Source organism: Bubalus kerabau, chromosome 8 (genome assembly GCF_029407905.1).
Source record: "Bubalus kerabau isolate K-KA32 ecotype Philippines breed swamp buffalo chromosome 8, PCC_UOA_SB_1v2, whole genome shotgun sequence".
Classification (NCBI taxonomy): Eukaryota; Metazoa; Chordata; class Mammalia; order Artiodactyla; family Bovidae; genus Bubalus; species Bubalus kerabau.
Genome location: NC_073631.1, coordinates 90,308,391 through 90,331,468, shown reverse-complemented (window position 1 = coordinate 90,331,468; position 23,078 = coordinate 90,308,391). Strand labels below are relative to the sequence as shown.

Sequence of the window (23,078 nt, the reverse complement as noted above, 5' to 3'; positions counted from 1 at the left end):
AAAATTGTTTTGTAGGATCTGAGTGTTTATCTCACTTCATTGTGGCTCATATCTAGAGACTTTAACTTAATTGCTGGTAGGAGATGCATCTTCAGATACCTGACTTTTTCAAAACGTTATGTACTATACCGTCCATGAATAAAGATGGATTATAAAGAAGATAAAATACCATTGAGATTGTCAGATAATTATATCAATTGGCCTCTCTCATTGTAGTTCATGCTGCTGTCTCTGTTGCTAAATGTTGTCAATTTGACAAATCTGTGAAACATTTTTCTTGTCTTTAGATTGTCATAATGGAAGTGCAAGGTTTGAGGTCAGTCGCTCCCAATCGAGTTGTTTACTGTACAATGGAAGTGGAAGGAGGAGAGAAACTGCAGACAGACCAGGCGGAAGCCTCAAGGCCACAGTAAGCCCGCTGGGAAAACAATGTGTTTTCCTTCCCTCCCAAAGAAACGTGCCTTATCGATTTGCAGAATTGTGTGGTTTTGCACTCTGAAACTGTTACTTGGCTACCTTTGTCTCAACTGTGTTATAATCAGTGTGTGCCTTTCTGAATAATGAGGCTGTAATTAGAGCTATAGCAGAATCCCCTGTGTAGTGCAAACAGAAAATCCAGCATGCATATGTGAAACTAATTATTAGGCAATTAAATGTTTGTCAGTCATTCGTAAGGAAAGCATGTGTTATCATGTGTTATTTAAAAGGTAGTGCTCAATTCTATTTCAGTTACTAGTAATATAATATAATCTATAGCTTTTCCATTTCAGTGGCGGTGCTGAGGTAGATGTTGTGGGTGATGTCTTGGGATGCTCCAGTGAGTAGGCTTGAGTTAAAGAACCAGTTCATGACTACCAAGCAGTCACTGGAGATGCTAATGCTGTTCACTGCTGGCAGTTTTATGTTTCAAATGCTGGGAATGAGTGTAATTAAGTTTGGAAGATGTTCTGTTTAACTGATTTCAAACTTGCAACACATCACAACCTCTGGTAGAAATAACCTTACATTGGCCAGAAAAATTCAAATGAAGATCCCCTGGCCTTAATCTGCACACTGCCTTTCAATAACATTTTTTATTCTATTTAAATTTCATTCAGAATTTCTTTACAGGACTTGGCATTTTTGCCTTATTATGGTGTCCATATGTGGAGTCTTCATTCAGGAAACCTCACCTTCTGAGCTTCTGGCTAATCCCTGGCTAGGCGCTGCATAGACAGAGATGAATAGGAAACTTTGATTTTTCTTAGAGCAGAGGGAGTCAAAGGAGGTACTCAGAAGATTAAGAGCAACAGAGCAGATGTGCATAGAGTGTTAGAGGATTGAGAAGAAGCAAGCTGAAACTTCTCATCTTGCCTTACAAAACCCTACAGGTCTATCCCTGGCCAGTCTCTCCTTACCTCCGGGACCTCACCTTACCCCTCTGTTCCTCTGGTCAGTCACTCTTCCACCTCCCTGGACCTCATGAAGTTCCTCTTATCTCTCAACCTTCTCTCGTCATGGCACTTGCTTTTTCCTCTGCCTGCAGTGACTTTCCCTCTTATCTTTTTAAATTGGATCTTTAGTATTGAGAAATAATCATTTGCTGAGCACAATTCGTTCCTTTAGATAACCCATTGCTAAGTGGATATTTTCTGACTCATCACTTTATAATTTTTAAATTAATGGTTTCTCATCTGTGTATTTTGTATTGTTTCCCTTCCTCTGTCTATTTTGGGAAAAAAAAAAAAAAAAAAAAAAAACTTCTTTGGCTGCACCAGGCCTTGGTTGAGGCAGATAAGGATCTTCAATCTTCACTGCAGTGTGCAGGATGGAGATATATATATATATATATATATATTTTTTTTTTTTTTTTCAGTTGCAGCACACAAACTATTCCCATGGATAGAGGAGCCTGGTGGGCTGCAGTCCATGGGGTCTCGAAGAGTCGGACATGACTGAGTGACTTCTCTTTCACTTTTCACTTTCATGCTTCGGAGAAGGAAATGGCAACCCACTCCAGTGTTCTTGCCTGGAGAATCCCAGCCATCTATGGGGTCGCACAGAGTCAGACATGACTGAAGCGACTTAGCAGCAGCAGCAACAGCACACAAACTACTAGTTGTTGCATGTGAAGTGTAGTTCCCCAAGCAGGGATAGAATCCAAGCCCCCTGCATTGGATGTGTGGAGTCTTAGCCACTGGACCACCAGTAAAGTCGCTTCTCTCTCCGTTTGAACAGAACTCTTGTCCTATCAGTCTTATATCCTAGTACCTAGTAGACACTCAGCCAGAATTTACTAATTTGTGTGCCTGAGCTTACTTTTATGCCTTGTCATAGTAAATATTAAAGGGTGTTGTATTTATTCCTGCAGCCAAATAGAATTGATTTCTGATATGACAATGAAGTGAAAATAAGGGGGATAAACAGCTTTTTAAGAGGTTAAAACCTCTCAGGAAGAGGCTATGTGAGATGGAAAGGGAGATTGGAACCATTTCTAGGAGGGCGTATGGAGTCAAGAGAGAGGTTTGGTATTTGTTTTAAAATACTAGCTGTTTAACTATATTCACAGTGTTATGCAACCGCTGTCAATTTTAAAGCATACTCATCACCTCGAAAAGAAAATCTCTTTTTTAAAAGCTTTATTTATTTTTTATTACTTGACCATACTGTGTGGCCTGTTGGATCTTAGTTTTCCTTCAGTTCAGTCACTCAGTTCTGTCCAACTCTTTGCAACCCCATGGACTGCAGCACGCCAGGCCTCCCTGTCTATCACCAAGTCCCGGAGTTCACCCAAACCTATATGCATCAAGTCGGTGACGCCATCCAACCATCTCATTCTCTTTCATCCCTTTTGCCTCCTGCCTGCAATCTTTCCCAGCATAAGGGTCTTTTCCAGTGAGTTAGTTCTTCGAATCAGGTGGCAGAGTTTCAGCTTCAGGATCAGTCCTTCCAGTGAATATTCAGGACTGATTTCCTTTAGGATGGACTGGTTGGATCTTCTTGCAGTCCAAGGGACTCTCAAGAGTCTTCTCCAACACCACAGTTCAAAAGCATCAATTCTTCCGCGCTCAGCTTACTTTATGATCCAACTCTCACATACATTTTTTTTGATCTCCAAAATCATTGCAGATGGTGAATGCAGCCAAAAATTAAAAGACTGTTACTCCTTGGCAGGGAAGTTATGACCAGCCTAGACAGCATATTAAAAAGCAGAGACATTACTTTGCCAACAAAGGTCCATCTAGTCAAAGCTATGGTTTTTCCAGTAGTCATGTAAGGATGTGAGAGTTGGACTATAAAGGAGAACGGGACAACAGAGGATGAGATGGTTGGATGGCATCACCGACTCAGTGGACATGAGTTTGAGTAAACTCTGGAAGTTGCTGATGGACAGGGAGGCCTGGAATGCTGCATTCCATGGGTCACAAAGAGTCGGTCATGACTGAGTGACTGAACTGAACTGAACTCACATCCACACATGACAACTGATAAAACCATAGCTTAGACTGGACAGACTGTTGTTGGCCAAGTCTCTGCTTTTCAATATGCAGTCTATGTTGGTCATAGTTTTTCTTCCAAGAAGCAAGTGTCTTTTAATTACATGGCTGTTCCCTGGTGGCTCACAGGTTAAAGCGTCTGCCTCCGATGCGGGAGACCTGGGTTCAATCCCTGGGTCGGGAAGATCCCCTGGAGAAGGAAATGGTAACCCACTCCAGTATTCTTGCCTGGAGAATCCCATGGACAGAGGAGCCTGGCGGGCTACACTCCATGGGGTCACAAAGGGTCAAACACGACTGAGTGACTTCACTTCACTTCACTTCAGTCACCATCTGCAGTGAATTTGGAGCCCAAAAAATAAAGTCTCATTGTGTCCACTGTTTGCCCTATTTGCTATCCAGTGATGGGACCTGATGTCATGATCTTAGTCTTCTGAATGTTGAGTTTTAAGCCAGCTTTTTCACTGTCCTCTTTCACTTTCATCAAGAGGCTCTTTAGTTCTTCACTCTCTGCCATCACTCTCTGCCACAAGGGTGGTATCACCTATTTATCTGAGGTTATTGATATTTCTCCTGGCAATCTTGATTCCAGCTTGTGCTTCAGCCAGCCTGGCATTTTGCATGATGTACTCTGCATATAAGTTAAATAAGCAGGGTGACAATATACAGCCTTGGCTTATTCCTTTAGCAATTTGGAACCAGTCTGTTGTTCCATGGCCAGTTCTAACTGTTGCTTCCTGACCTGCATACAGATTTCTCAGGAAGCAGGTGAGGTGCTGTGGTATTCCCATCACTTTCAGAAATTTCCACAGTTTATTGTGATCCCCACAGTCAAAGGCTTTAGCTTAGTCACTAAAGCAAAAACAGATGTTTTTCTGGAACTCTCGTGCTTTTTCGATGATACAACAGGTGTTGGCAATTTGATCTCTGGTTCCTCTGCCTTTTCTAAATACAGCTTGAACATCTGGAAGTTCATGGTTCACATACTGTTGAAGCCTGGCTTGGAGAATTTTGAGCATTACTTTGCTAGCATGTGGGATTAGTGCAATTGTGCAATAGTTTGAACATTCTTTGGCCTTTCCTTTCTTTGGGAATGGAATGAAAACTGACCTTTTCCAGTTCCACTACTAGGGATTGAACCCATGCCTCCTGCAGTGGAGACTTGAGGTCTTAACCACTGGACCACCAAGGTAGTCCCAAGAAACCCTTTACTTTTACATATCAACCTCAAATCACCTCAGCACAACCAACTACTTACTGGCTTTCTGTCTCTATAGATTCGCCTGTTCAGGACATTTCATGTAAATGTCATATAATATGTGTTCTTTTGTGACTGGCTTCTTTCACTTAGCATGTTTTTCAGTGTTCATCCGTCTTGTGGCATGTGTCAGGACTTCATTCCTTTCTATGGATGAATGGTATTCCATTGTATGTATATGCCAAATTTAGTTTATCCATGTAGGCTAATGACACTTGTGTTGTTTCTACCTTTTGGCTACTGTGGCTAATGCTTCAAGTAAATCTGGTATACAAATATCCATTGGAGTTCCTGTTTTCAGTTCTTTTGGGTATATATAGCTAGGAATGGAATTGCTGAATGATATATCATTCAGGTTTTTGATGATCCATCAAAATGCCTTTTCACAGTGTGCCATTTTACTTTCCCACCAGCAATGAAGAGTTAAATTTCTTCATATGCTCACCAGTGCTTGTTGTTTGGCCTTTTAAAAATATAAGTATATAGCGGTCCTAGTAAGAGTTAAGTAGTACTTTGTGGTTTTGATTTGCTCTTCTCTGATGAGAGTTGGACTGTGAAGAAAGCTGAGTGCCGAAGAATTGATGCTTTTGAACTGTGGTGCTGGAGAAGACTCTCGAAAGTCCCTTGAACTGCAAGGAGATCCAACCAGTCCATTCTATAGGAGACCAATCCTGGGTGTTCTTTGGAAGGGCTGATGCTAAAGCTGAAACTCCCAATACTTTGGCCACCTCATGTGAAGACTTGACTCATTGGAAAAGATCCTGTTGCTGGGAGGGATTGGGGGCAGGAGAAGAAGAGGACGACAGAGGATGAGATGGCTGGATGGCATCACCGACTCGATGCATATGACTTTGGGTGAAATCTGGGAGTTGGTAATGGACAGGGAGGCCTGGCATGCTGTGCTTCATAAGGTCGCAAAGAGTCAGACATGACTGAGTGACTAAACTGAACTGAACTGAATGATTAATGATCTTGAGCATCTTTTCATATCCTGTATTAGCCATCTTTAGAGAAAGAAATGTCTATTCAAATTCTTGGCTATTTTTTGAGTTGTTTGCCCTTTGGTTATTAGCTTGAAAGAGCTGTTTATATACTAGATCAGTTCAATTCAGTCAGTTCAGTCGCTCAGTCATGTCCCCATGGACTGCAGCACGTGAGGCCTCCCTGTCCATCAGCAACTCTCGGAGTTTAAGCAAACTCATGTCCATTGGGTCAATGATGCCATCCAACCATCTCATCCTCTGTTGTCCCCTTCTGCTCCTGCCTTCAATCTTTCCCAGCATCACGGTCTTTTCAAACGAGTCAGCTCTTCGAATCAGGTGGCCAAAGGATTGGAGTTTCAGCTTCAACATCAGTCCTTCCAATGAATATTCAGGACTGATTTGCTTTAAGATGGACTGGTTGGATCTCCTTGCAGTCCAAAGGGAGTCTCAAGAGTCTTCTCCAACACCTCAGTTCAAAAGCATCAATTCTTCTGCACTCAGCTTTCTTTATAGTCCAACTCTCACATCCATACATGACTACTGGAAAAACCATAGCCTTGACTAGATGGACTTTTGTTGGCAAAGTAATGTCTCTGCTCTTTAATATTGCTGTCTAGGTTGGTCATAACTTTTCTTCCAAGGAGTAAGCATCTTTTTATTTCATAGCTGCAGTCACCATCTGCAGTGATTTTAGAGCCCAAGAAAATAAAGTCTGCCACTATTCCCACTATTTCTTCATCTATTGCCATGAAGTGATGAGACCGGATGCCATGACCTTTGTTTTCTGAATGTTGAGTTTTAAGCCAACTTTTTCACTCTCCTCTTTCACTTTCATCAAGAGGCTCTTTAGTTCTTCACTTTCTGCCATAAGGGTGGTGTCATCTGCATATCGGGGTTTATTGATATTTCTCCTGGCAGTCTTATTTCCAGCTTGTGCTTCATGCAGCCCAGCGTTACTCAGTGTACTCTTCATATAATTTAAATAAGAATGGTGACAATATACAGCCTTGACGTACTCCTTTTTCTATTTGGAACCAGTTTGTTGTCCCACGTCAAGTTTTAACTGTTGCTTCTTGACCTACATACAGACTTCTCAAGAGGCAGGTCAGGTGATCTGGTATTCCCATCTCTTGAGGAATTTCCACAGTTTATTGTGATCCACACAGTCAAAAGCTTTGGCATAGTCAATAAAGCAGAAATAGATGTTTTTCTGGAACTCGGTTGCTTCTTCGATGATCCAGCAGATGTTGGCAGTTTGATCCCTGGTTCCTCTGCCTTTTCTAATTCCAGCTTGAACATCTGGAAGTTCACGGTTCACATACTGTTGAAGCCTCAGTTCAGTTCAATCACTCAGTCATGTCCGACTCTTTGTGATCCCATGTACCGCAACACGCCAGGCCTCCCTGTCCATCACCAAGTCCCAGAGTTCACCCAAACCCATATCCATCGAGTCGGCGATGCCATCCAACCATCTCATCCTCTGTCGTCCCCTTCTCCTCCTGCCCTCAATCTTTCCCAGCATCAGTTTCTTTTCAAATGAGTCAGGTCTTCTCATCAGGTGGCCAACATATTGGAGTTTCAGCTTCAACATCAGTCCTTCCAATGAACACCCAGGACTGACGTCCTTTGGGATGGACTAGTTGGATCTCCTTGCAGTCCACGGTACTCTCAAGAGTCTTCTCCTGGCTTGGAGAATATTGAACATTACTTTGCTAGCATGTGAGATGAGTCCCATTGTGTGGTAGTTTGAGCATTCTTTAGCATTGCCTTTCTTAGGGTTTGGAATGAAAACTGACCTTTTCCAGTCCTGTGGCCACTGCTGAGTTTTCCAAATGTGCTGGCATATTGAGTGCAGCACTTTCACAGCATCATCTTTTAGGATTTGAAATAGCTCAACTGGAATTCCATCCCCTCCACTCGCTTTGTTCATAGTGATGCTTTTCCTAAGGTCTACTTGATGTCACATTCCAGGATGTCTGGCTCTAGGTGAGTGATCACACCGTCGTGATTATCTGGGTCAAGAAGATCTTTTTTGTACAGTTCTTCTGTGTATTCTTGCCACCTCTTCTTGATATCTTCTGCTCTGTTAGGTCCCTACCATTTCTGTCTTTTATTGAGCTCATCTTTGCCTGAAATATTCCCTTGGTGTCTCTAATTTTCTTGAAGAGATCTCTAGTCTTTCTCATTCTATAGTTTTCCTCTATTTTTTTGCACTGATCACTGAGATACTAGACCCTTTATATATATATATATATATATATATATGTATATATATATGTATATATATACATATATATATATATGATTTGCAAATGTTTTCTTCCATTCATGCATTGTCTTTTTACTTTGTTGGTAAAAATCTTTTGAAGCATAAGTTGTATCTAGTTTTTGTTGCCTATGCTTTTGGTGTTAAATCTTAGAATCTAGTGCCAAATCCAAGGTCACATACATTTATTTATTCCTGTGTTTTTTTGCCTACACTGTCATGATTTCAGCTTTTTTTTTTTTTTTTTAAAGCAGTACATACCAATTTTATATAATCTAGAAAATGCAAATTAGTCTACAGTTGGAAAACACAGATAAGCAGTTTTTTTTTTTTTTTTTTTTAAGAAAGATTTCATTTTTTATTTTTTTTAATTTAATTTTATTTTATTTTATTATTTTTTTTTTAATTTTATTTTATTTTTAAACTTTACATAACTGTATTAGATTTGCCAAATATCAAAATGAATCCGCCACAGGTATACATGTGTTCCCCATCCTGAACCCTCCTCCCTCCTCCCTCCCCATTCCATCCCTCTGGGTCGTCCCAGTGCACCAGCCCCAAGCATCCAGTATCGTGCATCGAACCTGGACTGGCAACTCATTTCATACATGATATTTACATGTTTCAATGCCATTCTCCCAAATCTTCCCACCCTCTCCCTCTCCCACAGAGTCCATAAGACTGTTCTATACATCAGTGTCTCTTTTGCTGTCTCGTACACAGGGTTATTGTTACCATCTTTCTATATTTCAGCTTTTATATTTAGGTGATTGATCCATTTTAAGCTAATTTTGGTACATAGTATGTAGGGTATGTAGGGCTTCCCTGGTGGCTCAGAGTTTAAAGCATCTGCCTGCAATGCAGGAGACCAGAGTTCGATCCCTGGGTTGGGAAGATCCCCTGGAGAAGGAAGTGGCAACCCACTCCAGTAGTCTTGCCTGGAGAATCCCATGGAGGGAGGAGCCTGGTAGGCTACAGTCCACGGGGTCGCAAAGAGTCAGACACGACTGAGCTACTTCACTTTTCATGTAGGGTATAACTTCCTTCTCTTGTGTATGACAATCCAGTTGTCCCAACACCATTTATTGAAGAAACTACTTGTGCTTTCAGTATTCTTGGTGCCCTTTTGGAAATCATTTGACCATAGATATATGGGTTTATTTATGTACTCTCAATCTCAAAATTATTCCAATGATACATCTATATGTTTATTCTTATGCTGGTATCAGATTATCTTGTTTACCATTGCTTTGTATTAAGTTTTAAAATCAGGTGCGTGTGTCTTCCAAATACATTCTTTTTCAGGATTATTTTGGCTATTCTGATTTTCCATATTAGTTTTAGGATCACTGTCAATTTCTGCAAAAACTTTGTAAATATCACCAGCTAAGATTCAGATAGGAATCGTAATGGACCTGGGGTCAATTTGGAGCGTATTGCCATCTTAACAATATTAAGTCTTCCTACTGAGGAACATGGGATGTCTTTGCATTTCTGAATCTATAATTTTTTTCCACAGTGTTTTGTAGTTTTCAAGATATGTTTTTTACTTCTTTGGTTAAGTTTATTTCTAGTATTTTATTCTTTTTGATGTCATTATTAATGGAATTGTTCATTTAAATTTATTTTTGAATTATTTATTGCAAGTGTATAGAAATAGTTGATTTTTATATGTTACTTCCATATGATGCACCCTTACTGAACTTGTTTATTCTAATAATTTTTACTGGATTTCTTAGACTTTTCTCTATTTAACATGACCTTTGCAAATAATGGTTCTTTTACTTCTTATTGTCCAATCTGAATTCTTTTTAATTTTTTGCGTAATTGCCCTAGCTCATTCAGTACAAGGTTAGATCGACATAGCAAGAATGTACATTCTTTCATTCTTGATTATAGGGGAAAAGCATAGTCTTTCATCATTAAACATGATGTTAGCTGTGCCTTTTTAATAGATACCCCTTATCTGTTTGACGAAACTCTTTTCTATTGCTAGTTTGAGTGGATTTTTTTTCCATGAAAGAGTGTTAGACTTTGTCAGTTGTCTTCTTTGCTTCTGTTGAGATGATCATGTGATATTTGCCTTTTATTCTATCAGTATGGTACATTGCATTATATGGTATTGGGGGTGTTAAACCAACCTTGCATTTCTGATGTAATTGCCACTTGGTCATGATATGTAATTCTTTTTGTTACTGGATTAAGTGTTCTAGTATCTTGTTGAGGATTTTTAAAATCTATGTTCTTAAGAGACTGGTCTGTAGTACCCCTTCTTTGGTGACTTCTGTCTGGGTTTATATTGGCCTCATAAAAACTTCTTGGAAGGGTATGAAAAATTGGTATTAATTATCATATATGTGTTTGGTAGAATTACCAACAGGACCATCAGGGGTTGGATTTTTGTCTGTAGGTCTTTTGTGATTACTAATTCTGATTACATAATGAACCATGATAGCCCTGCTAGGTTAGGTTCTTAGTGAAAACCTGCTTTACAGACGGCTGCCTTCTTGCTGTGTCTTCACATAGTGAAGAGAACCATCTCATTTCTCTTCATCCTCTTAAAGGACAGCCATATTTTCATGGGTCTCTCCCCACATGACCTCATCTGAGCCCAATTACCTCCCAGAGGCCCTGCCTCCAAGTAAAATCACATTGGGGATTACAGTGTTAGCATATTAATTTGGAGAGTTCATAAACACTACCCTACTCTAGTACTCCATGAGTTCTTAAGGGAGTGCAAAGGCCCTTAGATGCTCAATACCATGATGTTTTTAAAGAATCTTTTTTTTTTTCAAGTTTTACTGATGTATAATTTATACATAAAACTTCCCTGGTGGCTCTTCTTTTATTGAAACTTAGATGATTTTTAATAAATTTATACACTTGTGCTATCATCACAATTCAGTTTCAGAACACATTATTTCACAAAATTACTTCATTCCCATTTGCAGTCTTACTCAGTTCCAGGAAACCACTCATATGCTTTCTAGCTCTATAATTTTTTTTCTGAACATTTCATATAAATGATATGCAAAATATAGTCTTTTGTATCTGGCTTTTTTTTCTCTTGGCATAATCTCTACAAAGTGTATTTAATTGATACTTAAATATTTGTTCAGTGAAATGAGTTAATTTGATACTTAAATATTTGTTCAATGAAATGAGTTAATTTTTATATAGTTATTTTAACAATAACTTGTGCCACAAATAGTAAAATTTTCAAAAAATGCTTCCCATTTAATTTCTAATAAATTCAGATTGTATTCATAAAGAGATGCTATACAAGGAAAATTACACATGGACACTTTAAATGAATTAAAATGTTTGTGAGTTAGAAAATATTACAGTAAGCCTTCAGTACTATTTTGTTGGGGGCTTCCCAGGTGGCACTAGTGGTAAACATCCAACCTGCCAGCGCAGGAGATTTATGAGACCCAGGTTTGGTCCCTGAATCAGGAAGATCTCCTGGAGGAGGAAATAGCAACCCACTCCAGTATTCCTACCTGGAGAATCCCATGGAAAGACGAGCCTGGTGGGCTGCAGTCCACAGGGTTGCAAAGAATTAGACATGACTAAAGCGACTTAATGCACAGACAGTCCCTTTTATTACTCTTACCACAGGGAAATTTGGTTGAAATATCTTATGCGCATTTCCTCATGAATTCTGAGTTAATTTGTAAGAACTAAAGGATGTGTTGATTATTGTTCCCAGCACAAATTTCCTTAAGAATGTATCTCCTAAATGCTGACCAACTGCAGCTTTTCAGCAATGTGGTTACTTTTATCTTGAATTCATCTTACTCAACAGGAAAGGGATTCATCTCCTCCATCATAATAGTGAATTATGCCTCCGACAATTTTTCTAAATTTTACTGTTTCAACAATTTGTGCTTTGTTGGAGATCGATTCATCCTTCTGTCTGATAGTAAAGTGCCTTATTTAGTCCATATTTCAAATAAATGTAATCAGGATTTCTAGCCATTGCCTATTTCATTCCTGTAATTCAAATTTCCTGCCAGCAATTAGGTAGAAAACAGCGTGTGAGGTTGGTACATAACTTAGAATATGGAACCTGGGATCTAATAAAAATGATGTTTATAGACAAGTCTGATTCATGAAGAGTGGTAGTCATCTATTGAAGCTTTATTTTTACCTTTGTTTTCTTTTTTAATAGAGATGAGGGAATGTAGACAAATGGTATCGTCAGTCGAGAAAATTCGTCGTTTCATAGTCTCTCAGTGAACCTGGGAAAGTTTGGTTCTCTGCAATAACGTACAGCATTATTGCTCCACTTTGATAGCTTTTTACCATTTTGAGACATTTCATTATTTCAGTTTTAGCCCATACCCTTAATGATACCATCTGAACAGAAGTAGAGAGATAGTCAGACAACAGGCTGATGCTGGAAGGAACAGGAAGTGACTTCTTGTTGTCATGTAGTGGTCACCAATCTCTTCATATGTGGTGATCTTTACACACTTACACAATTTCCCTACAGACAATGAGCATTCTTCGAGTGCGTAAAACATAAGAGCAAATGATACCCTATGGAAGGCCAAGGTAGATCTTGGTTCTGGGGAAATAAATGCAAGGAAATTCATTTTAAAAAACAAATCAGGAACTGCTGGGAGCTGGGAATGGGAAGTTACTTTTCAAGGAGTGCATGCTAAGCCACTTCAGTCGTGTCCACCTCTTTGTGACCCCATGGACTGTAGCCCACCAGGCTCCTCTGTGTATGGGATTCTCCAAGCAAGAGTACTGGAGTGGGTTGCCTTTTCCTTCTCCAATGCAACCAGTATAATGTTTCAAATATGCAAGGTGACTAAAATTCAAGAGATTTGCTGTCTGTAGTTGTGCCCATAGTTAACAATACTGTATTGTTCTCCTAAAAGTTCTTTAAGGGGTAGATCTCTTGTTAAATGTTCTTGCCACACACAGAAAAGATCCTGGGAAGCAGCACTGTTTTTTGCAATACCCTCTCTCTCTCTCATCCGGTGGTACTGTCTTATTAAAGACACTTGAAGGTTAATAGGTCTCTGTCCCTGACCCCCATCAAAGAAAATAATAAAATAGAAAGGCAAGGAACAGTAAGAAAAGCTATTGAGTTGTGTCATTAGACAAATATATTTATGCTTATTGGAACAGAACATTCTTCTACCTCATGGAAATGATGGGAAACGCAGACTTCAGTACTTGCTTCTGGAAACTTTAAATTCTGAACCAGAATTATAATAATCTGTCAAACTATTGAAAGATTATTGCCACTTATGGGAAGCTTAACAGAATGACAAGCTACTGGGACACAGGTTTAAGAGAGATTAAATAAAAATAAACCAAGAGAAAGGTAACCATATTTTTTCAAAAAAACATAGTTGTTTCCATTTTAGTATCTACTAAGGCCAAAATTAGTTTTGAAGTGTTATTCATTATCTAGCTACTCTTGCTGACGAAAGATAGAATATACTACATTTTAAAATCATCTGTCAAAATTATGCCTATTCTTAATGCATCAAAAAGAAAACACAAACCACACACATTTCATTTTTCTCATTTTCATCTTTAAAAATACGATATTCTCTCCTCTTAAATAAATCTGCAAGAAATAACATTTTTGTAAAACTCATGCTACTAGTGCAGAAGAAAATGAAGCCTAAAGAGACAGGCATTGGCCAAATACAGAAATTACATTCATTGAGAGTTTATTTGGAAGTAAAAGAAGCTAATGTGTGGATCCTGATCATTGGTGGCATCTGAATTAGAGGGAAAGCATGATGGATTAAGATTCCAGATGCTTGCTGAAAAGCACTAATGGAAAAGAGCATTGAGAGAGTTCAGGAGAAAGTGTGTGTCTGTGAGTCTCAACATCTCGACGAGGGATTTACAGTTTGTAAGTAAAAGTGAAAAGAAAGTGAAAGTTGCTCAGTCATGTCCAACTCTCTGCGACCCCATGGACTACACAGTCCGTGGAATTCTCTAGGCCAGAATACTGGAGTGGGTAGTCTTTCCCTTCTCCAGGGGATCTTCCCAACCTAGGGATCGAACCCAGGTCTCCTGCATTGCAGGTGGATTTTTTTTTTACCAGCTGAGCCACAAGGAAAGCCCAAGAATACTGGGGTGGGTAGTCTATCCCTTCTCCAGGGGATCTTCCTGACCCAGGAATCAAACTGGGGTCTCCTGCATTGCAGGCAGATTCTTTACCAACTGAGCTATCAGGGAAGCCCCTGACTTCCCCTTATAATCCTTGACTTTCTTCCAGAGCAATGTTTTGGAGCTGTTTTCATCATCATTTGATCTATGTAGCCAATTTATTGAGTGGAAAACATTTCACAGAGTGTAAGTAGCAAACAACTTCTCTCATGGTACTGCTCTCAAATGTGCTCCAGAAATACCCTCCTGTTCTAGTGGGAGAGATCTTAGCAGAAACCAGAGCTTTGCTGCCCATTTTCAGGTGTCCAATAACGTATTTGAAAGTGAGAGTGTTAGTTGCTTGATTGTGTCCAGCTTTTTGCGACCCCATGGGTTGTAGCCCACCAGGCTCCTCTGTCCATGGAATTCTCCAGGCAAGAATACTGGAGTGGGTTGTCATTTCCTTCTCCAGGGTATCTTGCCAACCCAGAGATGAAACCTGGGTCTCCTGCATTGCAAGCAGATGCTTTACACTCTGAACCACTTTTCAGGTGTCAAATAACATGTTTAGGTGTTCAAATTTTCCTATCACTTGAAATCAAAACCTACCCATTTCAAAAGGGTAAGATTTCCCTTGGTGGCTTCCCCAGTGGCTCAGATGGTAAAGCATCTGCCTGCAATGCAGGGACCCGGGTTCAATCCCTGGGTCAGAAAGATGCCCTGGAGAGGTAAATGGCTACCCACTCCAGTATTCTTGCCTGGAGAATTCCATTCACAGAGGAATCTGGTGGGCTACAGAACATGGGATCGCAAAGAGTCAGACATGACTGAACGACTAACGCTTTCACTGTCACATTCTTTTCCTTTCTTTCCTCCCAGCATGCCCAGAAACCTGTCCTGGGGAAAGGGTACTGTTGTCTGTTCCTCACTTGCATTTTGTTATTGCCTGCTCGTATGTTCTTTTCTACCAATTTTGGGTAGGCTGGAGGAGGGAAGAGGTGAAGGGGCAAAATGCCATTGTATTAATATATAAGTGCTCTCTGTGGTCCTCTCTTGGTTAGTAGATGCCTTCTATCATGGAAAATGTCCACATTTAACTTTTCTCTGGTGCAGTTCCTTGGAGAAACACCCGCTGCTGCCCAGAACTTCTGACCTCACACTTTTCCTTTCTAGAATAATGCATTGTGTAGCCACCTTCTTTCCTCTTCCCCTGAACCACTGCTTTAATAATGTTACCCACAAGTCCTCTTCCTGCTTGAATCTAGTTTTCTCAGCAGATGGCTCACATATTGGGTTGGCCTGAAGGGAGAAAGAGGGCGGCAGTGGATGAGATGGTTAGATAGCATCACCAGCTCAATGGACATCAATCTGAGCAAACCCCAGAGTTAGTAGAGGATAGAGCAGCCTGGCCAGAGAAGGCAATGGCAACCCACTCTGGTACTCTTGCCTGGAAAATCCCATGGAAGGAGGAGCCTGGTAGGCTGCAGTCCATGGGGTCACAAAGAGTCGGACATGACTGAGCGACTTCACTTTCACTTTTCACTTTCATGCATTGGGGAAGGAAATGGCAACCCATTCCAGTGTTCTTGCCTGGAGAATCCCAGGGATGGGGGAGCCTGTTGGGCTGCCGTCTATGGGGTCGCACAGAGTTGGACACGACTGAAGCGACTTAGCAGCAGCAGCAGAGCAGCCTGGCGTGCTGCAGTCCATGGGATCAAGAATCAGACACAACTTAGTGACTGGACAACAACAAAATTTCATTCAGCTTTCTCCATAAGATGTTAATGAAAAAACCCAAATGAACTTTTAGGCCAACACAGTAAATTGGAGACCTAGGTTTGATCCCTGGGTCAGGAAGATCCCCTGGAGAAGAGAATGGCTACCCACTCCAGTATTCTTGTATGGAGAATCCCATGGACAGAGGAGCCTGGGGCAGGGCTGCAGTCCATGGGGTCACAAAGAGTTGGAGACGACTGAGCGATTTCCGCTTTACCTTTAATAAAATGGAAGTTCCTTCAATACAAAGGCTTGATACCTCCTCGTTCTTGTCTAGCACCAGCCACAGATAATATGGCCCATTTGTGGTCTGTAATCTAATTAAAATGTTTTCTCTACTATTTAGATTATTTTAAAAAATACAGTCTCTCAGTAGGTATCAGAGTAAAACTCTTGAGCCAGCACCTACCCAGATTAACAGGATATCCAGTCCTCATTCTCACACCCCAAGCTCCCATTTATCTAGAAGTTCCTTGGGAAACATATTCTCTTTAAAGGACCAGTTCTTCTGCTTCTGTGTGCCATATTGAGGCTGGAATTCAAAAGCACTTTCAGATCTTTGTTACCCTGGCTACCCTGATATGAGGAACCACTTGGGTAAACAAGAGGACTTGCCAAGGGATACAGAGGCACAAGTTCAGCTTTAACAGAATTGGTATATGATTCTTCTAGTTCATAAGTACTGCTCCCTGAAGCCCTTCTTTTCAGGGAAGAGCCTGCTAAATGCAAGTTCTCTCTCAACCCACTTTTCAGACTTCTTTCTTTAACTTTACAAAAGAAAGGTTCACCTCTCATCCAACTTGAATCTTACCATGATGTTTTTCCTAGAGTGGAAAACCTCCACATCACCATCCAAAAAGCAAAAAAAATTAATGTTCCTGGTAGTTTTGAGAAAACAGTTGACCAATGATATAATAAATCCTCCTGCAAATTACATGTCTTCTATTTCTCTGCTTTCAACAAAGTTGATGGATTTATTCAAGTTTTAAACTGCTGGATGATTGAAAAATAGTTTTTGCTTATCAATCACTGTATTTTTGTACATTCAAATATGAAGGGGACAAATTGATAGTGCTGTAATAATGCCCCATCTACTTATTTTCTTAGAAATTTTAGGAAAGAAGGAAAACTTGGGTTAAAATTGATGTTGAACTGTCTCAGTGTAGAATTAAGCTACAATCATTTGTATATACATGAAATAATAGGAAAAATAGCTCTCTGCATTTCATTAAGACATGCATGTCTAATGAATATTTTTACTTTTCATATTTGTTAATATTCATTTGTCATACTTCTTTTGGATCACTTGAATAGTAATTGTAATAAACTAAATTTAGAAGGAATTTTACTTTGATTTTTATTTTTGACAAATTTTGTATGCATTTAAGGTGTCCGATGTGATTCCCGTTATGTACAAACATTTTAAATTGACCTGACTATGGTAATCATTTCACATATTCATCACCTCCCATAGTCACCTTTGTGTGTGAGTGTGGTGAGAACCCTTGATCTGGTCTTAAGAAATTTCAAGTATACACAGTATTATTAGTCACCATGCTGTACTTGACCCTTTCATAACTCAAAATTCATACCCTTTGGTCAGTATCTTTCCTTTTCCTCCACCTCCCAGGCTGTTGGTAACCAACATTCTATCTGTCATTATGAGTTAGATTTTTTGTTTAAGATTCCACATATAAGTGAGATAATACACTATTTGTCTTTTTGTGTCTGGCTTATTTCACTTAATGTAATGTCTTCCAAGCATTCAATATTTCCATGCTATTGCAAATGACAGGACTTCCTTCTTTTGTAAGGCTGTGTAATATTCTGTTGTATGAATGACACATATTCTTTCTATAGATGGGTACTTGTTTCCCTATGTTGGCTGCTGTGAATAATACTGCAATGAACATGTGTTAGTCGTGTCTGACTCTTTAGGACCCAATGGACTGTAGCACGCCAGGCTTCCCTTGTCTTTCACTATCTCCCGGAGTTTGCACAGGCTCATGTCCTTTGAGTCATGTCCTTCTCCTCCTGTCCTCAATCTTTCCCAGCATTAGGGTCTTTCTCAGTGAGTCAGCTCTTCACATCAGGTGTCCAAAAGTACTGGAGCTTCAGCATCAGTCCTTCCAATGCAACAAACATAGGAGTACAACTATCTCTTCAAGATGGAGATTTTATATCCCTGAGTATATACTCAGAACTGGGATTGCTGGATCATTTGGTTGATCTACTGTTAATTTTTGACAAACCTCAGTAATGTTCTCCATAGCAACTACATCATTTTTTTACATATGAACAATGTTAGGAGGGTTCCAGCTTTTTCGCATCCTTACAGTCACTTGTTTTCTTTTGTTATGTAGATAATAGCCATCCTTACACGTGTAATGTGACATCTCATTGTGGTTTTGAATTGCACTTTCCTGATTACTGATGTTGAGCATCTTTTCATATATCTGTTAGCCATTTGTGTATCTTCTTTGGAGAAATATCTATTTCTGTTCTTTGCCTATTTTCTGATTAGGTTTTTTCCTTTTGCCATTGAGTTATACAAGTTCTTTATATTTTGGATATGGCCTCATTATCAGAGATACAGTTTGCAAATATTTCCTCCCATTGCATAGATTGCCTTTTCAGTCTGTTGATTGTTTCCTTTGCTGTGCAGATACTTTTAGTTTGATGCAGTCCTCCTTGGCTATTTTTGCGTTTTTGCAGCTTGTGCTTTTAGTGTCATATCTAAGAAGTCATTGCGTAGACTAATGTCAAGGAGACTTTCCCTTATGTTTTCTTTTAGGAGTTTTATGATTTTATGTCTTGTTTATAAGTCTTTCCTCCATTTTTAGTTGAGTTTGTGTGTGGTGTAAGATGTACCATCTGCACATGGATATCTAGGTTTCTCAGCACATTTATTGAAGAGATTATGTCATATGCCAACAGTTTTACTTTTTCCTTTCTGGTTTTCATGCTTTTCACTTTTCTTGCCTTTTTCATTTTTATTATGGATAGGACCTCTAGTATTATGTTGATTAAAAGTGGTAGATGCCCTTATCTTCTTCTCAATCTTAGAGGAAAAGCTTTCAGTTTTTTGCTGCTAACTATGAATCTGTGACCACTGGAAACACCATAGCCTTGACTAGACGGACCTTTGTTGGCAAAGTAATGTCTCTGCTTTGTAATATGCTATCTAGGTTGGACATAACTTTCCTTCCAAGGAGTAAGTGTCTTTTAATTCTATGGTGTTTCCAGTGGTCATGTATGGATGTGAGAGTTGGACTGTGAAGAAAGCTGAGCGCCGAAGAACTGATGCTTTTGAACTGTGGCGTTGGAGAAGACTCTTGAGAGTCCCATGGACTGCAAGGACATCCAACCAGTCCATTCTGAAGGAGATCAGCCCTGGGCTTTCTTTGGAAGGAATGATGCTAAAGCTGAAACTCCAGTACTTTGGCCGCCTCATGCAAAGAGTTGACTCATTGGAAAAGACTCTGATGCTGGGAGGGATTGGGGACAGGAGGAGAAGGGGACGGCAGAGGATGAGATGGCTGGATGGCATCACCGACTTGATGGACGTGAGTCTGAGTGAACTCCGGGAGTTGGTGATGGACAGAGAGGCCTGGTCTGCTGCGATTCATGGGGTCGCAAAGAGTTGGACACGACTGAGCGACTGAACTGAATTGAAAGTCCATGGAGTCACAAAGAGTCGGACACGACTGAGCGACTGAACTGAACTGATGAATCTGTGGGCTTTTATAATGTTGAGTTATATTCCAGAAGGAAATACGTTCATTCATTCCCTCCTTCCTCTCTCTCCCCCCACAACGTGTAGGGCTTTATGATCAGAGAAAATTAAAGTTTATATACATATTTATATATAGGTAGGTACAGATAATTTTTAAAATTTGGATGTGACTGGGTGACTGGACAACAGCTAATTATGTTGTTGTTCAATCACCAAGTCATGTTTGACTCTTCATGACCCTGTGGACTGCAACACACCAGGCTTCTCTGTCACTCATCGTTTCCCAGAGTTCACCCAAGTTCATGTCCATTGAATCAGTGTGGCCATCCAGCCATCTTATCCTCTGTTGCCCTCTTCTCCTGCCTTCCATCTTTTCCAGCATCAGGGACTTTTCCAATGAGTCAGCTGTTTGCATCAGATAATTATAAAAGCATCAATAAAATGTTCAGTTCAGTTGTGTCTGACTCTTTGTGACCGCATGGACTGCAGCACGCCAGGCCTCCCTGTCCATCACCAGTCTTGGAGTTGACTCAAATTCATATCCATCAAGTCGGTGATGCCATCTAATCATCTCATCCTCTTGTCATCCCCCTCTCTTCCCGCCTTCAATCTTTCCCAGCATCAGGGTCTTTTCCAATGAGTCAGTTCTTAGCCTCAGGTAGCCAAAGGATTGGAGTTTCAGCTTTAGCATCAGTCCTTCCAACGAATATTCAGGACTGATTTCCTTGAGGATAAACAGGTTGGATCTCCTTGCAGTCCAAGAGACTCTCAGGAGTCTTTTCCAATACCACCGTTCAAAAGCATCAATTCTTTGGTGCTTAGCTTTCTTCATGGTCCAACTCTCACATCCATACATGACAACATAGCTTTGACTAAATGGACCTTTGTCAGCAAAGTAATCTCTCTGCTTTTTAGTATGCTGTCTAGGTTGGTCATAGCTTTTCTTCTAAGGAGCAAGCGTCTTTTAATTTCATGGCTGCAGTCACTGTCTGCAGTGATTTTGGAGCCCAAAAAAAAAAAAAAATAGTATCTCACTGTTTCCATTGTTTCCCCATCTATTTGCCATTAAGTGATGGGACTGGATGCCATAATCTTAGTGTTCAGAATATTGAGTTTTAAGCCAATGTTTCCACTCTCCTCTTTCACTTTCATCAAAAGGCTCTTCAGTTCTTCACTTTCTGCCATAAGAGTGGTGTCATCTGCAAATCTGAGATTATTGGTATTTCTCCTGGCAGTCTTGATTCCAGCTTGTGCTCCATCCAGCCCGGCATTTTGCATGATATACTCTGCATATATAAGTTAAATAAGCAGGGTGACAATATACAGCCTTGACGTACTCCTTTCCTGATTTGGAACCAGTCTGTTGTTCCATGTCCAGTTCTAACTGTGCTTCTTGATCTACATACAGATTTCTCAAGAGGCAGGTCAGTTGGTCCAGTATTCCCATCTGTTTCAGAATTTTCCACAGTTTGTTGTGATCCACACTGTCAAAGCTTTGGCATAGTCACTAAAGCAGAAGTAGATATTTTTCTGAAACTCACTTGCTTTTTCGATGATCCAACAGATGTTGGCAATTTGATCTCTGGTTCCTCTGCCTTTTCTAAATCCAGCTTGAACGTCTATAAGTTCATAGTTCACATACTGTTGAAGCCTGGCTTGGAGAATTTTAAGCATTACTTTGCTAGCATATGAGATGAGTGTACTTGTGTGGTAGTTTATTGTCAAGCATTAAAATATAGTAGGGTAAAATTCTAAATTTATGAGGAATAAATAGAATCAAAGTAAAAATTCAAAGCAAAAAAACAATATCAAATTTTTTGTTAAAGAAGAATTATAGAGATGTTTTTTAATGGATGGTGATGAAATCATTTTTTGTGATAAATTCCCTTGAATCCACTTAAAAATGATATCACTGCTTCATGTTAAATGTCAGTGTTTCCAACACACCAGAAATCATACCCTTTGCAACTCTTTAAATTTATATTTAAAATTTCTATATGTCAATTTAAAAATGTGTGAAGAGGGTACATAATTTTTCAAAATTATTTTAGGAAGTACATGAGACAAACTTTGAAGGCTGCTTTTCTAGAACATGCAGTGTTTTGGAGCCAGACTGAGTCCTGAGGTTAGAAGACTTTACTGTTGCCGTGCTACAGACTTAGGCTGCTGAGCTCAGACAGTCAGAAGAGATGCCTTTATTCTTAACTGTTCCTATACTTAAATCTGTAGTACTGACCAGCGGCCAAGGAGATATCCCTGGGGCTCAATTCCACTGATACATATCTTCATGGAGACCAGATGAGCATCTTAAGACTACACATCTTAAGACTGTGTGCTTACTTGTTCAGTGGTGTCAAACTCTGCGACTCCATGGACTGTAGCCTGCCAGATTCCTCTGTCCATGGGGAGATTCCAGGCAAGAATACTGGAGTGGGTTGCCATTAGCTCCTCCAGGGGATCTTCCCAACCCAGGGATCGTACCCAGGTCTCCCACATTGCAGGCAGATTCTTTACTGTCTGAGCCACCAGGGAAAAGACATGTGCACAGTAATCACTACCTAGACATTGCTGTGAACAAAACAATTTTAAAAATAGAAGAATGATAATATCCATAAGTAAGAAAGACATTTTACATTTAACTGCATGGCATTTGGTGTGAAGTGGTAAAATAAGCTGATTTTTTTTTTTAATGAGCAGAATTTATAATATTTAAAAATAGAAATACATAGAAATTAGATAAATTGGCAAGAAAGTAGGATATTTAAAAATTCAAATTTTAGGATTTTAAAATGTTAATTTCAAGGTGATCTATATGAGGACAACATGGCTGTAAACCAAAGAATGAGACAGATCAGAGTGTAGATCTCAGCATTGCCACAGATTAACCATCTCATCATGGCTAGTTATTTTCGTCTGTGAGGTGTTTCTTCATTGGTAGAATGGGGACATCTATGCTTGCTCAGTCACATCCTACTCTTTGTGACTCCATGGACTGCCAGGCTGCTCTGTCCATAGAATTCTCCAGGCAAGAATACTGGAGTGGGTAGTGATTCCCTTCTCCAGGGAATCTTCCCAACCCAGGGATTGAACCCATGTCTCCTGCATAAACTGAGGGGATTCTTTACCACTGAACCACCGGGAAAGCCTCAAAATGGGAACGGTGGTGCCTGTATGAAGGATTATATTGTGAATAATTGACCTACTGTGCATAGGAACACTTGCCCATTTTCTTCTGCTTTTGTCTCACCCCATATACTCACTGTTCTCTGTTTTAGCCTTTGTTCTGTTCATTTTCAGTTTCTTTAACCTTGTGTTCATTTTCTACTTTCTTTAAACCTTTTCTCTTAGCACCCTGTTTTAAAGTCAAGAATCTCAAGGAGGGGGCTCATAGTTGAAAAAAGATTCAATGCTCTTGACAACATGAACAAACATATTTTGAAGCCAAATATGTTTTGGT

General features: G+C 39.8%; 1 protein-coding gene across 12 annotated transcripts in view; it reads left to right on the top strand.

The window, feature by feature from the left end:
- CADPS2 (calcium dependent secretion activator 2) overlaps nt 1-23,078 on the top strand; it is a 584,066-nt gene that overhangs the window by 247,122 nt on the left and 313,866 nt on the right. For all 12 annotated transcript variants that reach the window (XM_055590800.1, XM_055590801.1, XM_055590799.1 and 9 more), the window contains exon 6: nt 288-409. In XM_055590800.1, coding sequence (XP_055446775.1) covers nt 288-409 — 122 coding nt within the window. The remainder of the gene's footprint in view (nt 1-287; nt 410-23,078) is intronic.